The following is a 23339-nucleotide window of genomic DNA, read 5'->3' as shown; positions in this document are numbered from 1 at the left end:
CTAACAGCGTGTACTAGGCGTCAATACATTATCAGTTCAATCATCAATACTAGGCGAATTATTTTCTCTGATTCTAATGATTGTCTCGTTCTCAAGCTTTGACTTAATTGTCAGGTTAGTGTGGGTCCTCTCTTTAACGTAGATGATAACAATTTTGTTTTATCGCTATCTATTAACTTTGTTTGTCAAAGTTCCATTAAGTACTAATTTTTTAATGGAGCTAAAAAATTTTACGAATTCTGCTTACAAAATGAGATTAAGCAAATCTACCGATCATTAAAAATAAATGCTTTGATAAAGTCATTACTATAAAAAAAAATCTGAGCTGTTTTCTAGTGAAGCTTAGACTATCTTGAGACGCTCAATCAACAGCAAAAAAGTTGCTTCTGAATCAAAACTTATCGTCAATAGTATTTCAACAAGTAAACAATTAAATTTTCATTGAAGTGAGTATGAAACTGTAAAGTTTGTTAAGGACTTCATAAAAGATTATCTAAAGAAACACCGTAATAAAACCACTCACTAATTTTACATTTTACTCTTTTTCATTTCGATAGTAATTCTTCGTTAATGAATGACACCGTTAAAACATTGTTCGTTAGACATTGTATAAATTGCAATTAACAGCGAATTAAAATTAAAAATAGAAATTAAAAATTTTGCTGAAAAAGAATTTAAGACAAATTTAAGAAGACATTTCTATAGCAAATTGTTCTGTGGATTTGAAAATAAATAAATTTAAATTACCAAATTTATCCATAATTTAAATCGATATTGCAATATTTAAAGAATACCGAAGCTGATATTGCTAGTATTAAGATTCAGCGCATGCAGATAATAAATTAAGAAAAGTACGTCATCATAAAAATGATATGGCATATCTAAATGGGCGAAATAGCAGCTCTAGCTTTATCTTTCAGCTATATTATTCCATTAACTAATTGGGCTGAATTCCAAACAAAATCTATACGATATAGCATCTTTAGTCTGTAAGGTTTGGGAGGTCACCTCTTTCAATGGCATTCCTCCCTTTCCTAAATCATTTTCTTGCCAAAATTCTATCCACTTTTACTTAAACAAAACCTAAAAGCATAAGCAATAAAATTCCTTTCATGTCAGCCAACAAAATAAATCATTTGCTTAGGAGAAAAATCAATTCACATCACTCATAATAAAACACTATAACAAAAGAAACATGCATAATGAAATGTAATGTCTGGAATACATAGTGGCTAAAATGGTATTTAACTAAAATGTTTAATTTAGCGTTTTCGCTCCCTGTACTAATTTTATAATGCAGAAATAGGTAACAGTTACATCATATAATTTATGTCATGCTAATGTCACTTAAATGATTAACTGCATTGGTTATCCCTTGAAAAATATTAATTCCACGTCTCGTTTTAAGATCTTGATAATAATATCAACCAATAAAAATGTGTGCATCCTTTAAAACGCTAGTCTTTCATCAAAAAACAAATCCAGCGACAAATTAATAAAAGCTTTTCCAAATTTTTATTTCTAATTTTTCTAAATTTAATCATAATTTCGGATATCATTATATTTCCATTCGAACTGTTTATTTCCAATTCATTATTTTTCTGCTCATAAAGAAATACGCTATTCAATTAAATTTAGTAGAGGCACAGTCAAAAATGGAAACTATTATAATTAAATTCCTCCAAAACTTCATTATCATTATTATCACTTCCAAAAACTTCATTATCATTTTATTCACACAATAGAATAATTTTTCTTTACATCAGAAAGAAAAAAAATATTGTGTTAATAAAGCTTTAGAAAGAACAAACTTTCTTTTTGAAAAGAAAAAAAAATGAATGAAATTTGGATTTGATTCTAAGAGAAAAAGTCAAAAGGGTAAAATATCGATAAGTAGTTCCTGCTTAATGAAGCACGATCGTTTAACCTTTATTTAGAATAATGACATTTTTATGTTTTACGAATGAAAGGAGTATTGGCGATCTATATGCCACTGGTCTCTACTGCAACTCTGCTGTAGAAAGCAAATAGCAACGCCGATCAGGAGTTGTTGAAATAGTTCTTGAGAAGTTCGTCTATAGTCTTTTTATGCATTTTCTTTATGTGAACGAATAATACTTCTACACACACATGGATGTGGTATTTATTCATTATTGGTGATTATAGGTGGAGGAGCGATCAAATAATTCTCTCAACTTACAAAAAAAAAAAAAAAAGAAAAGAAAGAAAGAAAACTTGCTGTTTCTTCCTAAACCTTTTTCTTGTGTTTCGAAAAGAGATGTGGTTTTTAATATAAATGTGCTACCTCTATTTAATGAGTCTTTTCATTCTATGCTTGAAGGAAATGTATATCAAAATCAGATACATACACATTAGAGAAATTCCAAATATTACTTTTTATACTTATTTATATCAGATATTCGGATGAACTGGAATTCTTTCCCTAAAAAGCTTTGCTAAGATGTAAAATTTTATTTCCTGCATATAGAATAAGAATACCAGAATTAAAAACCAAAAACGCTAATTTAAAATATTAAATAAAAATATAATTATTATTAAAAAAACTGAATTTCTGTGGAAAAGTGATTGAAAAATTGGAATAGGAAATACTAATTTTATATTGTTATTTCAATCCATTTTTAAAAAAATTTCATTAAATATTTATTTTTATCGATTTTTTTTCCTTTACTTTTTTTTTCTACAAAATGTCAAAACGATATAATCTATCTTTTTGAGATAGTATATGTACGATCTACTTTATTGAAAACCTTTTCTATAAGATTTCAATAAAGTAAATCATTATAAATGTTATACTTTAACACATTACGTCTAAAAGATTATATTTTTTTAAATATAGATTAATATATGAATCGTAATCAAATTAAATATCATTGTCGAGAAATAATAAATTAAGAACCATTAATTCAAATCCGTTTATAAAGCGTTTTTATCGACTTATATTTATGACATTCACTATAGTTATACAATCTTATGTTGATGTAAATGGACATACAGAAGTTGCAATCAACCATTAGCTTAGCTTTCTGAACGCGATTTCAAAATTACAATACTCGTATCCAATAATTCAACGTGAGAACTAAAGGTTTAAAACATTTGACGTTTCAAAATCGGCATCTATAAAACTTCATTTTATTATAGAAGCACTGTTTTCAAAGAAAATATTTCACTCTTTTTATAAGCGCGTTTCCTCCTTTCGGTAGAAAGGGAAAAAGAAAAAAAAACCCTGAAAATTCATTTTATATTTTAGTTTTATTTCAAAGCTAGCATTTGCAAGTAAAAGAAATCTCCATTTGATAATATTCAAGAGTATCCCCTTTCCTGAAGAATGAGATCAAATAAAAGTTTTAAAAATGCTATGGCACTTTTGCAAAGAATGTTTATTCGCAACGAATGCTAAAAGCATCCAACTTATCGAGCAGTGAAAGCGAAATGATCCTCATTCTGATGATGCATGGTTTGGTTGTAAAAGTTAAATGGAGCAAGAAATATATCTAGTTACGTAGCGCCAGCGGTGGTGTGTAAAAATGGGCATAAAATTTCCTTATGTAAGAGACCCTTGTGACTTAAAGTTTGAATAAAAATTCTTCATATTTCGAAAAACCAGTGAATGCATTTCCTTGTTATGTAAATAGATGGTACCTTTGAAATGAAAAAAATCTTTCATATTTATGGTAACAGTCCTATCGTTAAAATGTTTTTGCAAGGTGGCAAAAGCGTATTTGTATGTGTTATAACATTCTTCATGCAAAGAGCGTGCAACCATTAAAGAGAGGGTCAGATATCTACAAGATCAAAATATTTAATTCCAACAATTTATTTTCTGAATTTCTTTTCTCTTAAAACGTTTCAGGGCAAAATCCAGTCTGGCATTTTTTTACATCGTTTCAGTAAAAAGCGTGAAATGGATATTTAGGAATGGTATAAATCCTGTTATATGAAGGTTCTTAGTAAATCAATAATTGCCATTTCCATCTTTTTATTTTATTCCATCTTTAGGAACAGAAAATTTCCTTTACTGGATAATAAAAATAAATTTTAAAATTAATAAATCAATTATTGAACTATATGTCATGTAATGTTTAATCATTATTTGCTAAATACTTGCTTTAGTATTACATTTTAATTAACTTATTTTTAACAAAAGTTAATTAAATATTAGTATTTTGATCTCTAAAGATTATAAGAATTGCATTTTAGTGAACATTTCTTTTTTTACTTTGTGCGAATCAAACTTTTATCAAATCCTGTCGAGAAACTCTCAGCCAATATAATTTTATATTTTAATTTTTTGGGGGGCATACACATGGGAATAATTTTTGTTGTTTATCTTTCTTCTTTAATCTAAATATTTTTAATTTTATTTTATTACTCTTATTTAATTCTCTTTATTTTTTTTATTTTTAAAATTGTATAAATTTTTTGTTTTATATTTGAGTATATATATCGTTAGGAGTTTCATATTTTACTTTGCTACTAGTGCTTATTTATCATTTTATAATCTTACAAGTCTTATACTCAAGTAACTATTGGCATGAACGCAACCATTCAAAGCTTTCTTTTTATTTGGATCACCCATGAACTATGAGAAGCAAGTCGGTTCAATATTTTTTCTTCCTTTTTGTGATCTTAAAAAATGTATCATTTTTATATCCACTGAACCGACCAGTAACTATAATGAATACAGACATAGTAGAATGAAGCAGTATTTTATCTTTTAAATTCTGTCTGAAAAAAAAAGTCTTAATTTTTCCCCTTATATTCTTTTTTCCACTTTTCCTCTGTTGTACTTCATTTCGTTAATGTAAGAAATAAGTATGGAACACTTTAATGAAATTCAATCGCAGTTAATCATAAAAAAATAATTTATGCAGAGCTAAATGTTAGGTGTGGAGTGTATACTCTTATATGAATTGAAACAACAATATAATGTCCGAAATAAGATACTTACTAAATTACTATACTGTTCGAATTAATTGGGACAAATGGAAAAAACAATTTTTTCTAAAACCTTAGCTTTTAATCCTTACATATCTTAAGTAGACCGATAAATCTCTATATTAGTACGAAATAGGTCATCTTTAGCAGAATTGGCCTCTTCAACACGTCTTGGCATTGACACTAATTTAGTGCACATGTTCTTGACTTCACCATCGTGGAACCACGCTTGTATAGCGTATTTTTTCATTTGTTCTGTTGTCGTGCAATTAATCTTAGCTAAACAATTCTTGAGAATATACCATAAGTTCACAATGGGATTTAGGTCTGGTGAATTAACAGGACAATCAAGCTCTCTTTTTTTCGGCATAAAAGTCTGGACCAATTTCGAAGTATGACAAGGGGTCAAATCATGCTGAAACATTCCGCCAAATATTTCCATGAATGGAACAATCCTATTTCATAATATTTCTATATATTTGCCGATAAGTGTTTAAATATTCATAGATAAAGAGGTTCAGCTATTTATAGTTTCAAAAAAAAATCAACTCCAGCATCTTAAAAGTGAGGCCTATTCGTTCTCGTGGAGAAGTTATGTATCAAAAACAGTCAGCAACAACAATAACAACCTACAATGGTTACTAATAATGAATAATTAGTATAATCAATACAAAGCTCTCCGTCTTCCGAATAACTTAAATACTCTTAAACCGACCTGATAGGAAATCTGGAATCCTATCGGGATTGGGAAACATGAGAATCTTGAAATTCATAAATCCGACTTTGCTTATTTTTAAGCTAAATTCACTAAGTGTTTATGGAAAATGCTTATTTATTAAATATCAAAGAGATATAAATTTTCATAATCCCACTGTGACTCTCAAACATTTTATTGAAATTATCGGTCGCTTTCGACATCATCTCTTCAGTAAATGACTCAGAATATTCCCTAATCTTCGAAATAAATATATCTTCTTCGTGCTTAAGCGATGACAGCGCGGTGGAAGATGATTTTTCAAGCCGTCGGTCTGATAAAATGCTCGAAGTCAAGAAGGGTAAAGCGATCGTTTGACATCACTTTGGCATAAAGATATACGAGTTCTGTTTGACCCGAGACCGTGCACCTTATTTTGTAGCCTAAAGCGACAAATTTATCTGCTTTAGTGGGTGAACTCCCAACCGCAAAAGGGCAGACGAGACATTGATTGCTATTAAATTGCGGCAACAGAATGAAGGAAAAGGTCGGACTTTTCCGTGTTTACTCATAAGTCCTGTCATAGATTGAGGATTTATTCATGGGTTAATTTTTAATAAATGTCTAACAATCAAATATGAGTTTTAAGTAAAGAAACATTTCGTGTGTTTCACTTGGTAGACAGAAAGCAGCGAAAAGCTGTTTTCCTGTTTTTAAAAGAAGCATAATGTTTAGGGAAAGATAACATTATTTATGTGCCTAAGGAATATTGTGTTTCATTATGTAACAGCTTGATTTAAAACGGTTTTCAAAATCACTTGCTATAAGAAATCTTTTTGATTAGTATATACCGATTAGAGAAAAGAGAGAAGAAAACGCAACATGTAATCTTATATTTTATATGCTGTGCTTATTTTTAATATTTGTTTTTAATATTAATGTTAATAATGTTTTTAATATTTGTTTTTATTTTTAATATTTTAATAATTTATACTTAATAAATTAGTTTTTCTCTCTCATTCTTACATTTTCGGTTTAGAGTAATATCTGCATCCATATTTCTGTATTTCATTCATAAGAAATGATTTTTCAGCTATTATTTATTTCCAAGGAAATTTTTATTTTTGGCATATAAAAATAACTAACACTCCAGCACTATTTTACAAAGAGAAGCAAAATATGGGTAACTTCCCTTTTTCATTTTTAGATTCTTTAAATAATTGTTGCAAATATTTTATCAAAATTATTATGAACTAATGTCAATGAATTTCGGCACTTTCTCCTTAATTCGTGTTCCGGAAAACACCTTTTGCCCTAAGAAAAGAATAAATCTTGTTTAACCGATGGGTGTGGTGTATAAGAATGTATTTTTAGGCATGTAGAATAATAAAATGTTCCAAATAAAGGAGGACAGAGTGGTTATTTCGTTTTATTTTGTCAAAAAGACGTATTCTGTTTGATCTAAGACATTTCACTTCATTTTGTAACTAGAGATCACAAATTCACTTTTTACGCCTGAAATCGCCATCATGAGTAAGGTTGAAGAAGAGAAAGAGGCATGTTTTTGTAATGTTATTTTAAAGTGGCGAAAAAGTTAAAAGCAGTTACGAAATAAAAATTTTTATTATTTGATTATTCTATCTATAGTCTATATGCAGCTAATAAATGATATTTCAGTTAAATTAACTGGTAACTTTTTTTAAATATTCCAAATTAATCTTTCTTTTCAAAATTAAAATTATTCTGTTGAAATTACCGGTATCAATAATGATGGTTGCTATGATCTCAAGCAGATTTGTATGTAAAAAAAGAAAAATGTACTGTAATTCATACATAATAAGTTTATTGTTATTTCGAAATGACTAATTTCCCTTTATGAGGTTAAATAATATTCAGAATAGAGTTTGTGATTCAATAGAAATGAGTAACATGCGAAATGGTCAAATGATATGGGTAATATCTGGACCAGTAAAACATGTATCCAAACTTCAGGTCAAAAATGAAATTTTCTAAACTCGGCTCTAATTTTGTCTGCAGCAAAGTAATATAAACAAGAGGATTTTTACTTTAAAATATATTAATGAAGAGTATGAAAATCGATATTGCTCTAGTTTATGAATTATTATTTAGAGCATATTAAAATAAAAATAATTCTTTGGCGTATTTTTGTTTAAATTTTCAATTATGTCTTAGAAGTAAAAAAAAAAAACAATTACAGTTATGCATAAAAGAGAAGAAAATAATTAGAAGAAAGATAAACAAATAATGAGATAATTACGGTTATTTTTATATTTAAAAGCCATCTGAAAAATATTCAGAACTTATAACTACTTTTGCAATTAATTGCATTTTTAGGGCATTTTAAATGTTCTAAACAATTTTACTAAACTAGATAGATTTTTAATTTGGCATTTGTGGTAATATAAATGTTAATTATTTCTAGTGCAATGAAAAAGCCAAATATTTCTGACTCTCAAATCCATTAAAGATAGTAAACAAAATAGATATATTGCTCCAACTTATAAAGTATAGATTCTTGAAATTCTTGTATTTTTGCATTCTTGAAGTTTCTTCATGTTAAATTTAAGAAATTCATAAAAATGCAAACAAAAAATATTCACTATCATAAAAGTTATGTTAGAATTAAAAAAAAAATCATCTGAAGCAAATAAAGTTATTTTTTTGTTGTTTAAAGGTGGAAAGGAAGATTATAAAAGCCCACATATGTGCATTGTCCAAAGAAAATTCCAGTTATGCAGTTAAAGCACGTTATCGAAAGTTTCTTTTATATCAAGGCTTGAAATAAATGATAACGATAATTTAATAAGAAAAAAGTAGCTGGTAGTTAAAGAAACATAAAAGAAAAGTGTGTATATTTTCTCATATTTCAAAGGATAGCTATTTTTCAAACAAAATCAAAAAGCTGCAAAGAGCAAATAAACATTTCTGAACACGTCTGCATTAATTATTAAAAATGAGCAATAAATATTTAAATTTTAGCAAAGTAAAAACTGTACAATTTATTATCTTTATATTAAACGTGACTGAAAAGTAACATACATTGTAAAGTGAAAATAATTTAGTAAAAGATTAAAAAAAAAAAGATTTTTTTCAGTAACGAAGTCAAATTTGATCAACTATATCTACATTTATTGTACTTTTTAAATTAAAATGGGGATGCTAGTTATTGATACCAAGCGACACAATCCATTTTTAAATACTTTGCTGTATTCAAAGTATTCTTGCGAAATTCTTCCTCATTTCAAAGAGTAACTCATTTCATCTATTGAAATTGGCTGTTTATTTTCGATAAATTTGGAAAATTTACTTTTTTTGATTTCCCAAGAAACAGTCTACGACGTAACGATAATTTTCATTAAATATTTTTAAAAAATGCTGGCAAGAGAAAACCTCAGATGTCCTTACGCAGACTCACTATTTGAAAATCACAAAGCGAATAAAATGCAATGTTTACATTAAAATAGAGAGAACTTATATAATAGAGAGAAATAAATTACATAAGGCTTTGTGATCTATCAATATTACATGAAACTTTATTTTGAATCAAAAATTCTCAAATGGAAAATCAATTAATTGTGCGATAAATTAAGTTAAACAGTTTTTGAAACCACGCCCTTATTTGTGTGTTGAATATCGAAGAATTTTCTTTTTACTTTTATTATTTCCTGTTTTTTAATCTTTTGTTTATAGTTAATTATTATAAATAATACGAAATTTTAAAAGTGGTAGCACTCGTAGATTCTTTAAATAAATTAATTTGTAGTCTGATCATTAAATTCTGAAAATATTAATACAAAATATCGCCATCCTAAATCCATACCTGTACAAAATTTACATAATAAAGAATCGAGTAGAAAAGCAGTTACAAAATCCCATCTTTACAGTTAGGAAATAAACTGCAACATCAACCATTTCATTAAGTCAAAGATATTATTAGAATTTGTTTTCTTTCAATTTTTGTGATGAATTCCTTAATTTTGCTTTTCTTTTTCATTTTTTTTTACTTGAATGGAACACAAATAATTCCATTTAAAATCTAAATCGAAACTTTCCTTTTCCGCTGAAACTCATATTTAATCATCATGACTAAAAAGAAAGGTTTATAATTTGATAGAAAACAATGTATTTTTCATCTAAGCTGGGAAATGGCTTCAAATCATAAAGATTCATTTTTCTGAATCATATTTAAATATTTTATTAAGCCACTGCTTTTGTTCTTGAACGTTATAGCTCTGACATCAAAACGATGAAAATGAGAAAATAACTTTTATTACAATTTTATATGAATTAAAGCAGAATAAAGTCTACTGAAAGCAATACCTACTGCTTGAAATTGATATTATATTCTATGTTTTGCCAATTGTTATATTGCAAAAGTATTGACATATTGACATAATTCAATCACTTAAATTTACTTCTAAATATGAAATAAGACGAATAAATGAAATAAATTTCTAAAGAGAAAAGATTTCACTGTACCTTTCCAATACTGTTTTTCAAAATGCCGAAAAGATTGGCTTCTTTTTTGTTGGAGGACGGACTGGGAAGTTGGTTCCTAAAAATTAAAAAATACTCTTATTTAACAAATTTGTAATGATAGTATATAACATGGTTATAAAATAACTACACAGATATTGCCCAAAAATAGATCAGATTGATAAGGCCGATATTTTAATTTTGCCGCGCATAAATATATACAGTGGCTCCCAAAATTGAGTATACACTATACTCTTTCTTCTTTAATTTTATACCTTTTGATATTAACATTCCTATTTATGGCTAATATTTATAAGAACGACAAAATATACATTAACAAAAGTATTTGGCTAAAAAACAAAACGGAGAAATCAATAATATTTTTATTACAGTAATTTTTATGTCAAAGTTACAAATTCCAAAGTCACAAAATTGAGTATACACCTTGTAAAATATGCGACTTGACTACTATTATTTATTTTCAAATGAATAATTAAAATAGTTTTGTTACTTTAATTGGCAATCATTGATTTCCAAGTGAAAACAAATGTTTTTGGTTATCATAATGAGCTCCAGAAATGAAACAAATGTTGAAATTCGAAAACTTGTTATTCGATTGTCTGAAAAGGGTAAATCTCTACGAGGAATTGCAAGGAAAATTCAACGCAGTCACGGATGCGTTCAAAAAATTATCCAGAAGTATAAAATGTATAGTCAAATTGTTAATAAACCAGGAAGAGGAAGAAAAGAAATCCTCAGTGTCACGACCAAGAGAAGAGTTATTCGAGAGGTAGCAAACAATCCTAAGGTGAATGCTACAAAAATTGCTACATTTACTTCAAGAACAATTGGAAAGTGTGTTTCTGCAGAAACAATTCGAAGAGTAATCTGAAAAGCAAATTATAATGGTTGCGTAGCAAGAACAAAACCATTCCTTTCCAAAGTAAATGGAGAGAAAAGAATTTCATTTGCTAAAAGTCATATTTCAAAACCTCTGGACTTCTGGAATCAAGTAATATTCAGTGACGAAGTAAGTTCAATGTTTTTGGTAGTGATGGTCGATGTTATGTTTGGAGAAAGCCCAATTCTGAACTCCTTCCTAAAAACACCAATACTTCTGTCAAGCATGGAGGTGGTTCACTTTTTGTATGAGGCTGTGTGTCTGAAAAAGGACTGGTAAATTTAGTTTTCATTGATGGAATCATGGATAAAATCAAATATTTGGATATATTGAAGAACAATTTTAAACAAAGTGCCCAGAATTTGGGTTTAGGGTCAAGTTTTCTGTTTCAACAAGATAATGACCCGAAGCATACAGCTAAAATAGTTAAGTTATGATTGTTGTATAATTGTAAATTGCAATTGTACACCCCTCCTCAATCTCCAGATCTCAATGTGATTGAAAATTTGTGGGTACAATTAGGAAATTCGGTTTAAAAACACAATATTAAGGGCAAGGAACACTTAAAAAGAGTATTACAAGAAGAATGGTCGAAAATATCCGGCGAAACAACTCAAATTCTTGTCCACTCAATGCCACACCGTTTACAAGCTGTTCTACATGCAAAAGAATATGCAACAAAATATTGATGATTCCGTCAGTAAACTATTAACGTATTAAATTGACAGGCATTAAAATGAATTTCCTTAAATAATTTCATACTTGTTCTGAGCATTTTGTATATGAACCTTCCTAATGGAAACCAAGCGCATAATATCATAGCGCTACTCTGGTTCATATGTCTTGATTTTCGCAGTTCAGTAATTTCGCGTTTTTATTAGTTTTGTAAATTAAGTAGAAATAAAACAACGTTCAACTTCAACTTTCAGCATTTAGAGAAAAAAGAATCACATGATTAAATATTTGATGAAAGCGTTTGAAATTTCCGAGCAATAATGTAATTTAGTTTTAAAAATTAGACAAAAGAAATTTTTTTACAATTATTGGCCAGAAACAATTTGAAAAATTGAGTTAAACATATTTTTTCCATGAATTTAATTTCACTACTAAATTAATGCAATTTTAAGATTTTTTTTTTAATTTTGAAACAGTGCAAATATTTTTTTTGTACAATAATATTTTCAAAAGTTACACTGGAAAATTCAATATAATTTTTAATTAATTTCAATTCTAATAAAAATTTCAACAATAAAATACCCCAAAATTGGTAGCTTTTAACCGAATTATTAGATCTGCTGAGTGCCAACACACACACACGCCTTAACTTTTATTGGGCATTATTAATAAGGCTTGTTTTATTTTTGAAACATTTCTAGTAAATATCTAGGCTGATATTTGTATTGGCATGGAAAACAGCCAAGTCGAAGCCTTCTATTTGGATTACTACTACTAGACAAGGAAAATGAGCCTTGTAATAAATAAATAAATTTTATTATTATTATTATCATTATTATTTTCATTTTTAGGAATAGAACATATTTATCGAAAGCTGTTACTGAAATTTTCATTAGGAAAGAAATTTTTCCATAGAAAATACTAAGTTCGGAAAACATATTTTGTTCTAATTACAGAATAATCACATGCTTAAATTGCTTTCTGTATACAATTTTATTCTTATATCCAAGCATAAGTCATATCACTGACTCTCCGATCCGCCTGAAGGCACCCGAATAAAGAAAACTGAATGACCGAAGCGCCGCAACAGCAACACTGGCGAGAACTGTGGTTGAGCCCTAAAATCCATCACCGGCCACAGTACAACCCTTCCCTAAGGAAGTAGTCCCGTCACATGAGAGGAGTCAGATCCCCAACTTTTTGTGTACTCTCCAGGGTGGTAAGATCCAACCACCATACTAGAAGCATCTCGTACTCTTTTCGAGCCCCCCCCGGGGGGTTTATATCCAAGCATAAAAAATTCACATTATTAGCTGGAGAAAGGTGAACACTTGTCTTAATACGAAGAGTAATCAGGGATTTAAAGCAGATAATGATTACAATTTTTTAACCTTTCTTTAAAAACTTTTAATAAAAACTTTGCGCCAGAGATTTTCAGAGCTATCCGTGAAGAGAGTAGGCAGCATATATATTTCGAAATAAAAAATAGAATATGAGTATTTAGCATTTACCTTCAGAAGTTAAAAGCCAAATTTGGAAATTTTGAATTCATCATCAGATTCAAACAAATATACTGAATAGTTTACATTTAATTACTGATTTTGAATTGGAAAAAGAGAAGAAAATCTATTGTTATAATACAGAAGTTTTATTATTCTAAAGGAATTTATGCTTCTGAAAAAAAATTTCAGTCAATTAAAACAAAAAATATCAAACGTTTTTAAAAAGTATAATATATAAGGTTGAAATAAACATATCTAAGTATGATGGAAGCAATAATTTCATTACGCTAATGTTACAGAATTTCGATCCCCATTATTCTTTTTTACTCGAATCGTAAATAGAAAAACATGATCTTAAACAACTTCGCATGGATAAAATGTAAAAAGGAAAATTTAGCTTGCTAAAAACGAAGCACGGCCGGCTTTAAAAAAAAAAATAAATTCAAACAAGTAACTCAATTTTACCCGAATTTTTTATTTATTTATTTTTGCAACAATCTATTCCACTTCTCTTTTTATCTAATGTTAATAATAAAATTCAAATCGATTGAAAAAAATGAATAATTCAGATGGAAATCTCTTTTTGTTAGTCTTTTGTTTCTCCTGGGGTTTTGTTGATCTTTTCTCATTATGAATTGTTCTTTTTCTTCCACCTGTTTCTTTTTCTTAGACGAATCGTAATGAATTTTTTATTTCAGCCACACATAAGCGCAGTTTTCCGATTTTCCAGCATTCACTTTTTTTATCGACTTCTCTAGCTAAAGCATATTTATTAGACGTCCAACGAATCTGTTCTTGTCTCCCTTTCCCATTTTTTTCTTTCTCTCTATGTGAATTTACGTAAAATGTACTTCTTTTCGTTATCCGAAACATTCCATTATTGAAGTAAATTGTAAGCTGAAAGAAAAAATATTTGACACAACTCGGATTTATTCGTTTCCCTAAAAATAACTCTTACAAAATAGAGTATTCGTATGAAAAACGATCTTGATTTATCATGATACTAATTAGAAAAGACGAATAAATTTAATTCACAAATTTTGGGTAGAAAATTAAACAAATCAAAAGGATATAAGGAAATATAAACACATTCAAAAAGCTATTGTCGCCATTCGTTGGTGAAGTTCAACCTTTTAAAAAAGTATTAATAATAGCCCGATAATAAAATAGAAACATACTATTCATTCTCTTCTTACCTCAATATTAGCTAAACTAGAAATTCTTGAAAATATCATTAATATAATAGTAATTGATATTTCTTGCTAATTTTTCCTGCTCTAAAAAGTTTAAAATTATCTCATTTCTTAAGAAGTGCGATTTGCGGAAAAGAGGAAAAACGTCGTTTATTACCTCAGTTTTTCGCTGAGCTTAGTACGTAACGTTAATAAATACCAAGACGTAATTGCAATTAATACTTTTTTTTTCTGTTCGCTGTATGAAAAAAGCAATTATTCTTCAGAAACAGGAGCACAGAGGCAAAGGAGAAGACAACTTTTCGAAATTTTTAATCCTCGCTAAGTGTTTTCATAATTTCTTACCAGTCTAAATTCTAACTAAAAGTTGACACCTTAATCCTTAATATTCGTTCTTACAAAGTCATAAATGGGAACTTAGGAATGACTCTTCTAACTTTACTAAAACATAAATCATCAAATAAATGCTTGTTTCGTATTATCTAAAGCATTATGATGGTTATTAATAGAAAGCTGATATAACTGTAGAAAGAAACGGATTCTAGAATTTTAGAAGTATTTGTAGATTTATAATACCTTATAAAATTAGTATCTTTTATTTGATTACATATTTAATTTTTAACTTCTATCAAATATTCACTTGTTTAAAAAGCAATTATTTTATGTTACCTTTGTTTAATCTAATTGCATTTAATCCTACCTTAAAGCAATATGATGGTTTATTTCAAAATGAATTCGTAATTTCAGAATTGTGATGAGGTGACGGAGGCAGTGCCAGAGCAGATTCCGGCTCTGGCACTGCTCTCCGGCCAATATTTATCCTTGACAAGACTGGTATTCACCAAATTTGCTCTTCGTGGAATTAGCTTTTGTGCCTGCAGCCTTTCGGCTTACAGTCGACACTTTACCTATAGGCATCGCGGCCTGTAGAATCTTCATAAAGATCTCTTAAAAATGTGTGAAATCTCTTAAAATTCTGTGGTATTATACTCACAAATCATTTGTGAGCATTATATCACATTAAGAGGATAGGAGCCTGAGATGAATTAGCCTCCTCTACCCATATTTTAGAACCATTGATCACGTGATCATTGATTCAAGTGAATGTTAAAGTATATCATGAGCTTTCCAGCCCAAACAGCTTTTCCTGAATGTTTTTTTCAAAACTAGTTTTGACTTAAAGGTATAAATAATTATTTGAGTGAAACAAATATTTATATCTTAATATTTGTCTTTATATTTTGTTTAGAAAAAACTAACTATAGATAACTCTAAGAAGAAGATAAATTTATAATAAAAATACTTACCAAGTTATTTTTTTGGATTAAACTGAGAAATGATTGTGGAAAAACCCATCTTTCCACAATCTGAAAATGCCTTATCTTTTAATTATATACCAAATATTATTAAAATAAATTTTATTATTAAGATATCTTTTTTATTTCACTTATAAAATACAAGTTCTAAAAAGGTCAAATCTAACATACATCTTGAATAATATTTACTTGCAATTAAGTACAAGAGTCAAACTTTTGTTCAAAGCATTTCTTCTAAAGGCTTTTGGAGGTTCTAAAATCCAGTTAATTAACTTTAGGCTGATAATTCCTCATTAGTATTATCTTAGAAATGTAATTTTTCTAAGATGTATCTAATGTTACGCTAATACGCTACGTTTCGCTCTTTCTTATTTTAAGTGTTTATTATTTATTGTATAATGAATGTCGGGAAATCTAATCCTCTTTCGTTTTATTTAAAATCTCATTAAAATGATTTAATAAAGGTGTCTTGCAGTATTTGGATGTTAAAAGTTAGCATTTAAATGCTATTATTCGACATATTTTAATTAATCTACCGGGGTTATACTTTCTTCATTTATTTATTCAATTACAAGTTGATATATTTTTAAAATACTCGCATTTATATCCATATGAAACTAGAAAATTTTTAGTGAAAAATACAATTTTTCTAATTTCGATTTTAGACGAAATAAGATTTTTGGAGAATGTAATGAGTGTTATGTTAAATGGATTAAAATTACCAAGTCTTTGATCAATTTTTCAAAATTAATTCTCCTCAATTTCTTATAAACACTCAAGTGGTATCTTTCGCAAATTTTTCTGTTCAAAAATTCACGTGAAATACGCTTTATAAATGAATATTAGAATAAAAAATAAAAATGTGAAGCAATTTCACGTTACCATAAACATAAAAAATATCTGCAATACTCAAGTCAAATAAATAAATTGAAATATTACATCTATTGATATCGTCGAAGATGAAATTTATTATTCTGAATTAGAGTTACATAAATTAATTTAAAACTGTAGATTAATCATGTGTATTAAAAGAAAAGGATTATTTATACAATAAATTAATTAAAATTTAACGATTTTTACTAAAAGTATAGATAACATTTTAAAAAATTCAAGAGCTCTGCCAGTCTTTCGGTAGTTGATGCCATATTAGTAAAATGATCTTATTTAAATCTATACTAAGCAGTGCTACATATCTTTTACTTTTAAAAAAATAATAATTTCGAATGATTTCATGATTAATAAAGAAATTTACTAATGACGTTTTCAATTTAATTAGTTTAACAAAGAAATGTTGATTAAAAATTGCCTTTCACATAGATTACTCTTAATTAAATTAAGATAAACTTCATTTTTCTTAATTTCACATATTCATTTTAAAAAGGAGAATGACTAAAAATAAAGAAAGGCTGTAAAGGGTAAAGTAATATTATATATGTAAGTTACCGTTTATGTTATTCTAAGCCTAGATAAGAAAAATAAAGAAATGGTGCAAAAGCTAATTTGATATTAAAACATATTTCCAATTAACTATTTTATGCATTATATTGACAAAGTCTGAGTTATACAATGAACCCTCATATTATAGAATAAAATAAATATCGCAAGTGTAAAAAAAAGATTAAAAGCTAATGATATTTTAAATCAGGAAAAATTTAATATCCATAATGAAGAGGAAAGCCATTTCACATGAAGACCATTTAACCCTTTGCACACTGAGAAGTAATTCGGCGCATAATTATTCACCGAATACAAAGACTTGTTTCTTGCTCCGAAAAATAAATATATATATATATATAATTGTTTTAAGTTGAATTCTCTCGTTTAAATAATTTTCATCTTTTTACTACTCTGCAGGTATTTTTAACAATCAAAATTAAATAAAACGTCAAAATGATGCCCCATCTTGAACGTTGCCTGAGGGAAAGGGTTAAAAGTAATTTAGCAAAAGATCTACTGCAATAAAGAACATTCACTCAGATCTGTCGGAGTAGACACTTTGATACGATATTGAAAACTTAATGTAATTAAAGAAATATTTGACCATTTAATGGCGTAATCGTAGAATATTTGGGCAGAAAATTTGGGCACACACTATAAATCAATTATTCATGTACAAAGTTATTCCAAAATATCTGATAATAGACAAGTATAAAAAATAGTACTAAGAATCTTTCCTTCGATTTCTCCTCTCTAGTTTCAGTATGACTGATGCCACACATTCCTCCCGAGTCTAAGCCATTGTTCTACTTAAATGTCCGTGCTTAGCTAATTAGTGAATATCTTTTGTGAAGTTAAATTTAAAAAAAGGAGATTGTCTTTTAGATTATTATCTATGTTTACATATACACATAGATAAATATCCATCGGCTTGTGAATTAGCTCATAATGAATAAAGCCGCCTTCAGTTCTCTTATTTAGTCTTTCGTCTTACACTATCTCAATCCCTCTCTTAGTTTTCTCCACTTCTCCAACATGTGATCTCCCATCTTGGCATTGGCAGCAGTGGCCTGACAGGACAGCAAGGTTTCGTCTTAGGGATCGAAGGGTTTCTGGTTCGAGATCCCACTCCACCGAAAAACAATCGATTAAGCGGGTCCGGTGCACGTTAAATCCTTCGAGGCCAAATGTCCTCCTTCCTGGTGTGTCTTAAGTTTAGAGAGAGTTGTCATTCTCATCATTCAACTGCGGTTCATAATTATGAGGTTCACCCCGAAATAACCCTAGTGTTGCTTTAACACGGGAGTTAATATAACTATGTAACTAACTAATCCATCTTGGCAATCCATTTTGCAACATTCGAAATAGAAAGTAAATGAACAGGACTTTACAGAAATTGAGCAATGTGTAATGCAATATGCATGCAAATGACGAGTTCATATAGCAAAAGAAGCTATCATAAAATGCTAACCGCGATGCGAATTTCGAGAAATATAACTCACTAGTTGTCACTTAAGAGAATACGGACAAAGCAAAGCTGTGTAATTGGGGACAAAATATATCAACTACTCGAAACTACTCATAAAAAGAACCAGAATTGAGTCTCCAGCATTCTTGCTCATTTATCAAAAAGCTATGCGAAATTTGATCGCTCGCATGTGTCATAAGAGTAAGGGAAGCTATCGTAAAACTCCATCAATGGAAGAAACTTTAAAAACTTACACTTGAAGGTAATCCTAAACAAATATTTTCCCGCTGTTTCGATCAATAGATTTAACAATCATGGATTTCCATTTCTGGGTAGAACACGATTCTAGAAATCCCACTCTTTGAATACGATGCAAATCTGAGAATAAATCTATCAGTTGCTACTTGTATAAACTTCCTCATATGTTATTTAGTGTATACCAGTCAATTCGGCACCAATGTAAATCTTGTATTTCTGTCTGTAGTCACAGTTTCGAAGACCAAAAAAATCATTAGAATCTCAATTGAATTTGAATTTGCATTTCCCATTTACTTCATTCATTCTTCTACATATCAGCTTCCAAATATGTTATTTCCAATCATACATTCTGACAAATCTTATTTCCAATCAATCATACATTCTGACAAATCTTATTTCCAATCAATCATACATTCTGACAAATCTTATTTCCAATCAATCATACATTCTGACAAATCTTATTTCCAATCAATCATACATTCTGACAAATCTGCTGATTTCGATCCGATCTATTCACCATCAAATTTCGTCGAATATTTTTGAATCCCAGAATATACTGCTGAGTCTAACGACTGGAAATTACTTTGATGTTATTGCTACAGAAAAGTTATTACCCGCTTTTAAAAAACAGTTCTAATGGATGCGGATGTGAAGTAATTGATGTTCATCAATTTTCGCCATTTCATCTCGGTTCGGATATTTTAATTCTTTTACTGTTCGCCTCTCCTTTGCATTTCGTCAATAAACCAAGATCCAAAGATGATTTCTACAAAATTTTCGTTTACAGATTTCATGTTCAGATTTTGCCAATAGCCATTAAGCATAGAATAAGTTTTAAATAAATGTTTAGAGAATTAGTTTAATCTTAATGATTTTTTTTTAATTCCTTTTACGTGATTGCATTAAAATAGAAAATGATTATGTTCTCATGAAATGTGCAATAGCGACTTCATAAATGAATACAATTTCTGGTAAATATATCAAAAGTTTGATACATATTTTTCTAGGAATTCTTCAGTTAAGTCATTTTCAAAACCGATTTAGAATAATATCATAAAATGATTCCATGAATAATGAGAAAAACATTATGGTTTTTATAATGCACGAATTATTTATCTCGTAATTTTCCAAAATGGTTCGCTTAGTTAAAGGATTCATTGTTAAAAAATAAGCAACATGTTTTTAAACATTTTTAACATTTTCTCCTGAAACTTTCTTACAATATAATTGTAGAATGTTATCTCAAAAGTTATTGATTACAGTGTATCTTTTAGTGTCAAAAAAATAATAAAGTTACCGTTGTATGTTTTTTTTTCAGAAAATAAAATTAGCTGAAATTTCTTAAAATATTTAATATATCATAATGCTGAGCAAACTTTTTAATACATTTTTTACAGAAAATATAAAAATTAAAGTAACATGAAAGTGAAGAGTAATTGAAATTTCACAGAGATTTTTTATCAAATTTTGCTAGTCATGGAACTCATAATTTGTAATTTAAAACTGCATATAAATTAGTGATTTGCTCCGAATTTGCACTTTAATAATTATATAAAATTCCTTATTTTCAAACATCGTCTTATACTTTTTATTTTTAAATATTGTTTGTTTTTAATTTAATTTTATATCTACTTTTTATGGTAGTTTATCATCCAAAAAATTTCAGCTCAGAATTGTTAAGTACAAAGATGACGAGCACAGCTTAATCTTTCCTAAGGCCGTGGGAAGTATGCTTCCCACCAAATTTATCAATCTTTGTATGAAATTATGTAGATTGGCATAAGTTTTTTTTTTAGAAAGACAGAAACTTAGATGCTTTAGTTCTTTATCTAATACAAAATGATGTGTCTTGGTTTGTCACTTAATTATTAATTAACCAAATTAATCAATCAAGTTAAATTTATCTAATAAGCTAAATGAATCCCTTTTCTTATTCTAATTTCAAGCCTAAAAATATTTTAACATAATATGACTAGAAAAAATGGCCCTTTAAACTTTAAAGGGTTAAATTCTTTTTACTCAATGTTTTTTTTTTTCAAAACTATAACTTTTGACTTCAAGAAATATTTTCTGTAATAATTACTATTATAATAATAGTTATAACAGTATTCAAAAAAATATTTTCATCGAATTAAAAAAGCCTATCACAGCTTACTAACTTTTAACAAATCTGTATCCCAAAAAATTATAGATTCTAGTAAAATTCAAGTTTTAGATATATTTTGCATTCAACAAAATATTTACGAAAAATATCTATTTGTATTTCATTTATATAACAAAAATGGAAATATCGAGTGCCCCAAAAGTTTATAGAATACATTACCTTTCCAAAAAAATGTACTCAACACCATCTTCCTAAGAGTATAAAATATTTTCACCTTTTAGTATGAAGTCGAATATTAATTCTTCTATCTATATATTTAAGATCTATATTATATCTAGTTTCAAGTTATACCGTGCACTCTCAATGGTTGCCTTCAAAGCATTGCCATCTATTCTCATATATCTTCCGAGACATAATGCCCCATACATTATTAATTGGGTCAAAGCTCATCAGTGGTCACACTAGAACAATAATATTTTTCGAATTTAAATAAATTTTCGTAACATTGGAGGTATCGATGGGAGAATTTCCAATTTCTTTCTCCTATGTTTCCTCAAAATAACATAAGTATTTCTGTGTATTTAGAAAAATTCTGTGGGCCATCAAAAAAATGTTAAATTCCTTTGACCGTTGAAACCGAATGTCGCCCACATCACCAAAAATCCTCAACCACTGTGCCTATTGAAAAAGTTCCAGGGTTCTTTTTGTAAGTCAGGTCAATATTTTTTATCCCATCATATCTATTTCGGTTCCATTAGCTTTTCATTAGTGAAAAGAATAGCAATCCGTTTATAACCATATGATATATAATTACGAAGTCATTATAATCATTTACTAATGTGAAGCTAAAGAGTGGTAGTCTACTAGCCATTTTTGAATGGATCATATAACGTTCTATAATTCGTTTATGTACAGTGTTCTTTGACATTTGTAACTGGGATGTCTTAATAATTTCTCGAAACTGCAATTCCTGACTTAAATCTATTCTTTGTATCCACTAATTCCATCTAATAACTAATAATAAATTGTATTCCTTTGTGAACGCTATGATTATCCATCACACGTGGTTTTTCCGAAAGAGGTTTAACTGATATTGCGTCTTACTATTGAACATATGATAAATAATACTTTTAAAACGGCTTAAAATTTTTGATATTTCCTTAACAGACTTACCGAGCAATTTCAAATTCAAAATTTTACTTACTTCTTACACAGAAGAAATGACAGCTTTTCTTATTTTACAACGTGCTTATTGGGCTCCTAATCAGCTTCATAATTGCCGATGGCATATTTGCATAAAATTGCGTTTGTCTGTAAATTTTTGTGATAGGCTATTTCCGTTTATTTTGCAATTGGTATTAAATATACAGTATAGAAATGTTTTTGTCAGTATAATAAACATACCATTATATAATAAGTTGCATCGAAATACATCATATACAACAAAAAAATGCAAGCAAAAAAAAGATTTTGTAAACCTTTATGATAGAGTGTAATACAGAAAAGAATCGCTGATGATTGTCCTGAATCCTTCAAAGACAATAAAAAAAGTTATTTCCCACTTTTTTTGTGAGAGTAATACCAATAATATCGAAATAATCTGCTCTATATACAAAAGGTAACAATGAAAAATAAAGGATCTAGCTATAAGATATTTTCTATTTTGATTACGGTCACTTGTCTTAAGTGCGTTTGAAAAATATCGACACATTATAAACGCCCTTTGATTTTTATTTTCACAGCTGGTTGATTTCACAACACATGTGGATCAAGAACTTCCTAGAAAAATAACCTTGTTTTTAATCTGTTTCTGTTGAGGGCAGATGCAATACGTTTTATACTTTAAAAAGCCTTCTACAAATTTTCTGTAGGCTTTAAAATATGAAAAATTCTTGGAATAAGAACTTTAAATCTGAAATTTCATATCTTTTTATTAGAATTCTAACGCTATAATTTTATCTAGAAGTTTAAACTTTAAAATAAAATAAAGGTGAATTAGAAGTTCTAATATTGACTCTCTTTCCACTTCATGGGTCATAATTTCTGCGCAAAAGGGGAGAAAAGCAAGTAAGTTGAAAAGGGAAAACACCATGAAGAGTTTTCTTCAAAACTGCTTCTTTTAAAAAACAAAAATTCGATTATACTCATCTTCTCTGTGCTTGAATTTTTGTGTTTAGATTATGGTTGTCAATGTGCATATACCGTATAAGTCTTCGGATTTAAAACTGGAATTCATATGAAGCACGCATACTCTCACACAATGTAGCAAGTATAAATGCAAGATGTAAACATATTTTGTGTAGATTTAATTAAATTAATGACTTAAATTTTGAATCTT

At 28.4% G+C, this 23339-nt stretch overlaps 1 protein-coding gene across 2 annotated transcripts in view; it reads right to left on the bottom strand.

The window, feature by feature from the left end:
• The window catches only part of LOC129985242 (oxysterol-binding protein-related protein 2-like), a 213299-nt gene that overhangs the window by 104505 nt on the left and 85455 nt on the right, over positions 1–23339 (bottom strand). For both annotated transcript variants that reach the window (XR_008785546.1, XM_056095200.1), the window contains exon 2: positions 10151–10226. Coding sequence is in view for 1 of the 2 variants with exons in the window: in XM_056095200.1 (XP_055951175.1) it covers positions 10151–10226 (76 nt within the window). In the remaining variant the exon portion in view is untranslated. The remainder of the gene's footprint in view (positions 1–10150; positions 10227–23339) is intronic.

The sequence above is a fragment of the Argiope bruennichi genome, chromosome 9, assembly GCF_947563725.1.
Source record: "Argiope bruennichi chromosome 9, qqArgBrue1.1, whole genome shotgun sequence".
Classification (NCBI taxonomy): domain Eukaryota; kingdom Metazoa; phylum Arthropoda; class Arachnida; order Araneae; family Araneidae; genus Argiope; species Argiope bruennichi.
The sequence above is the reverse complement of the archived record's forward strand: the minus strand, read 5'-3'. Positions and strand labels throughout refer to the sequence as shown.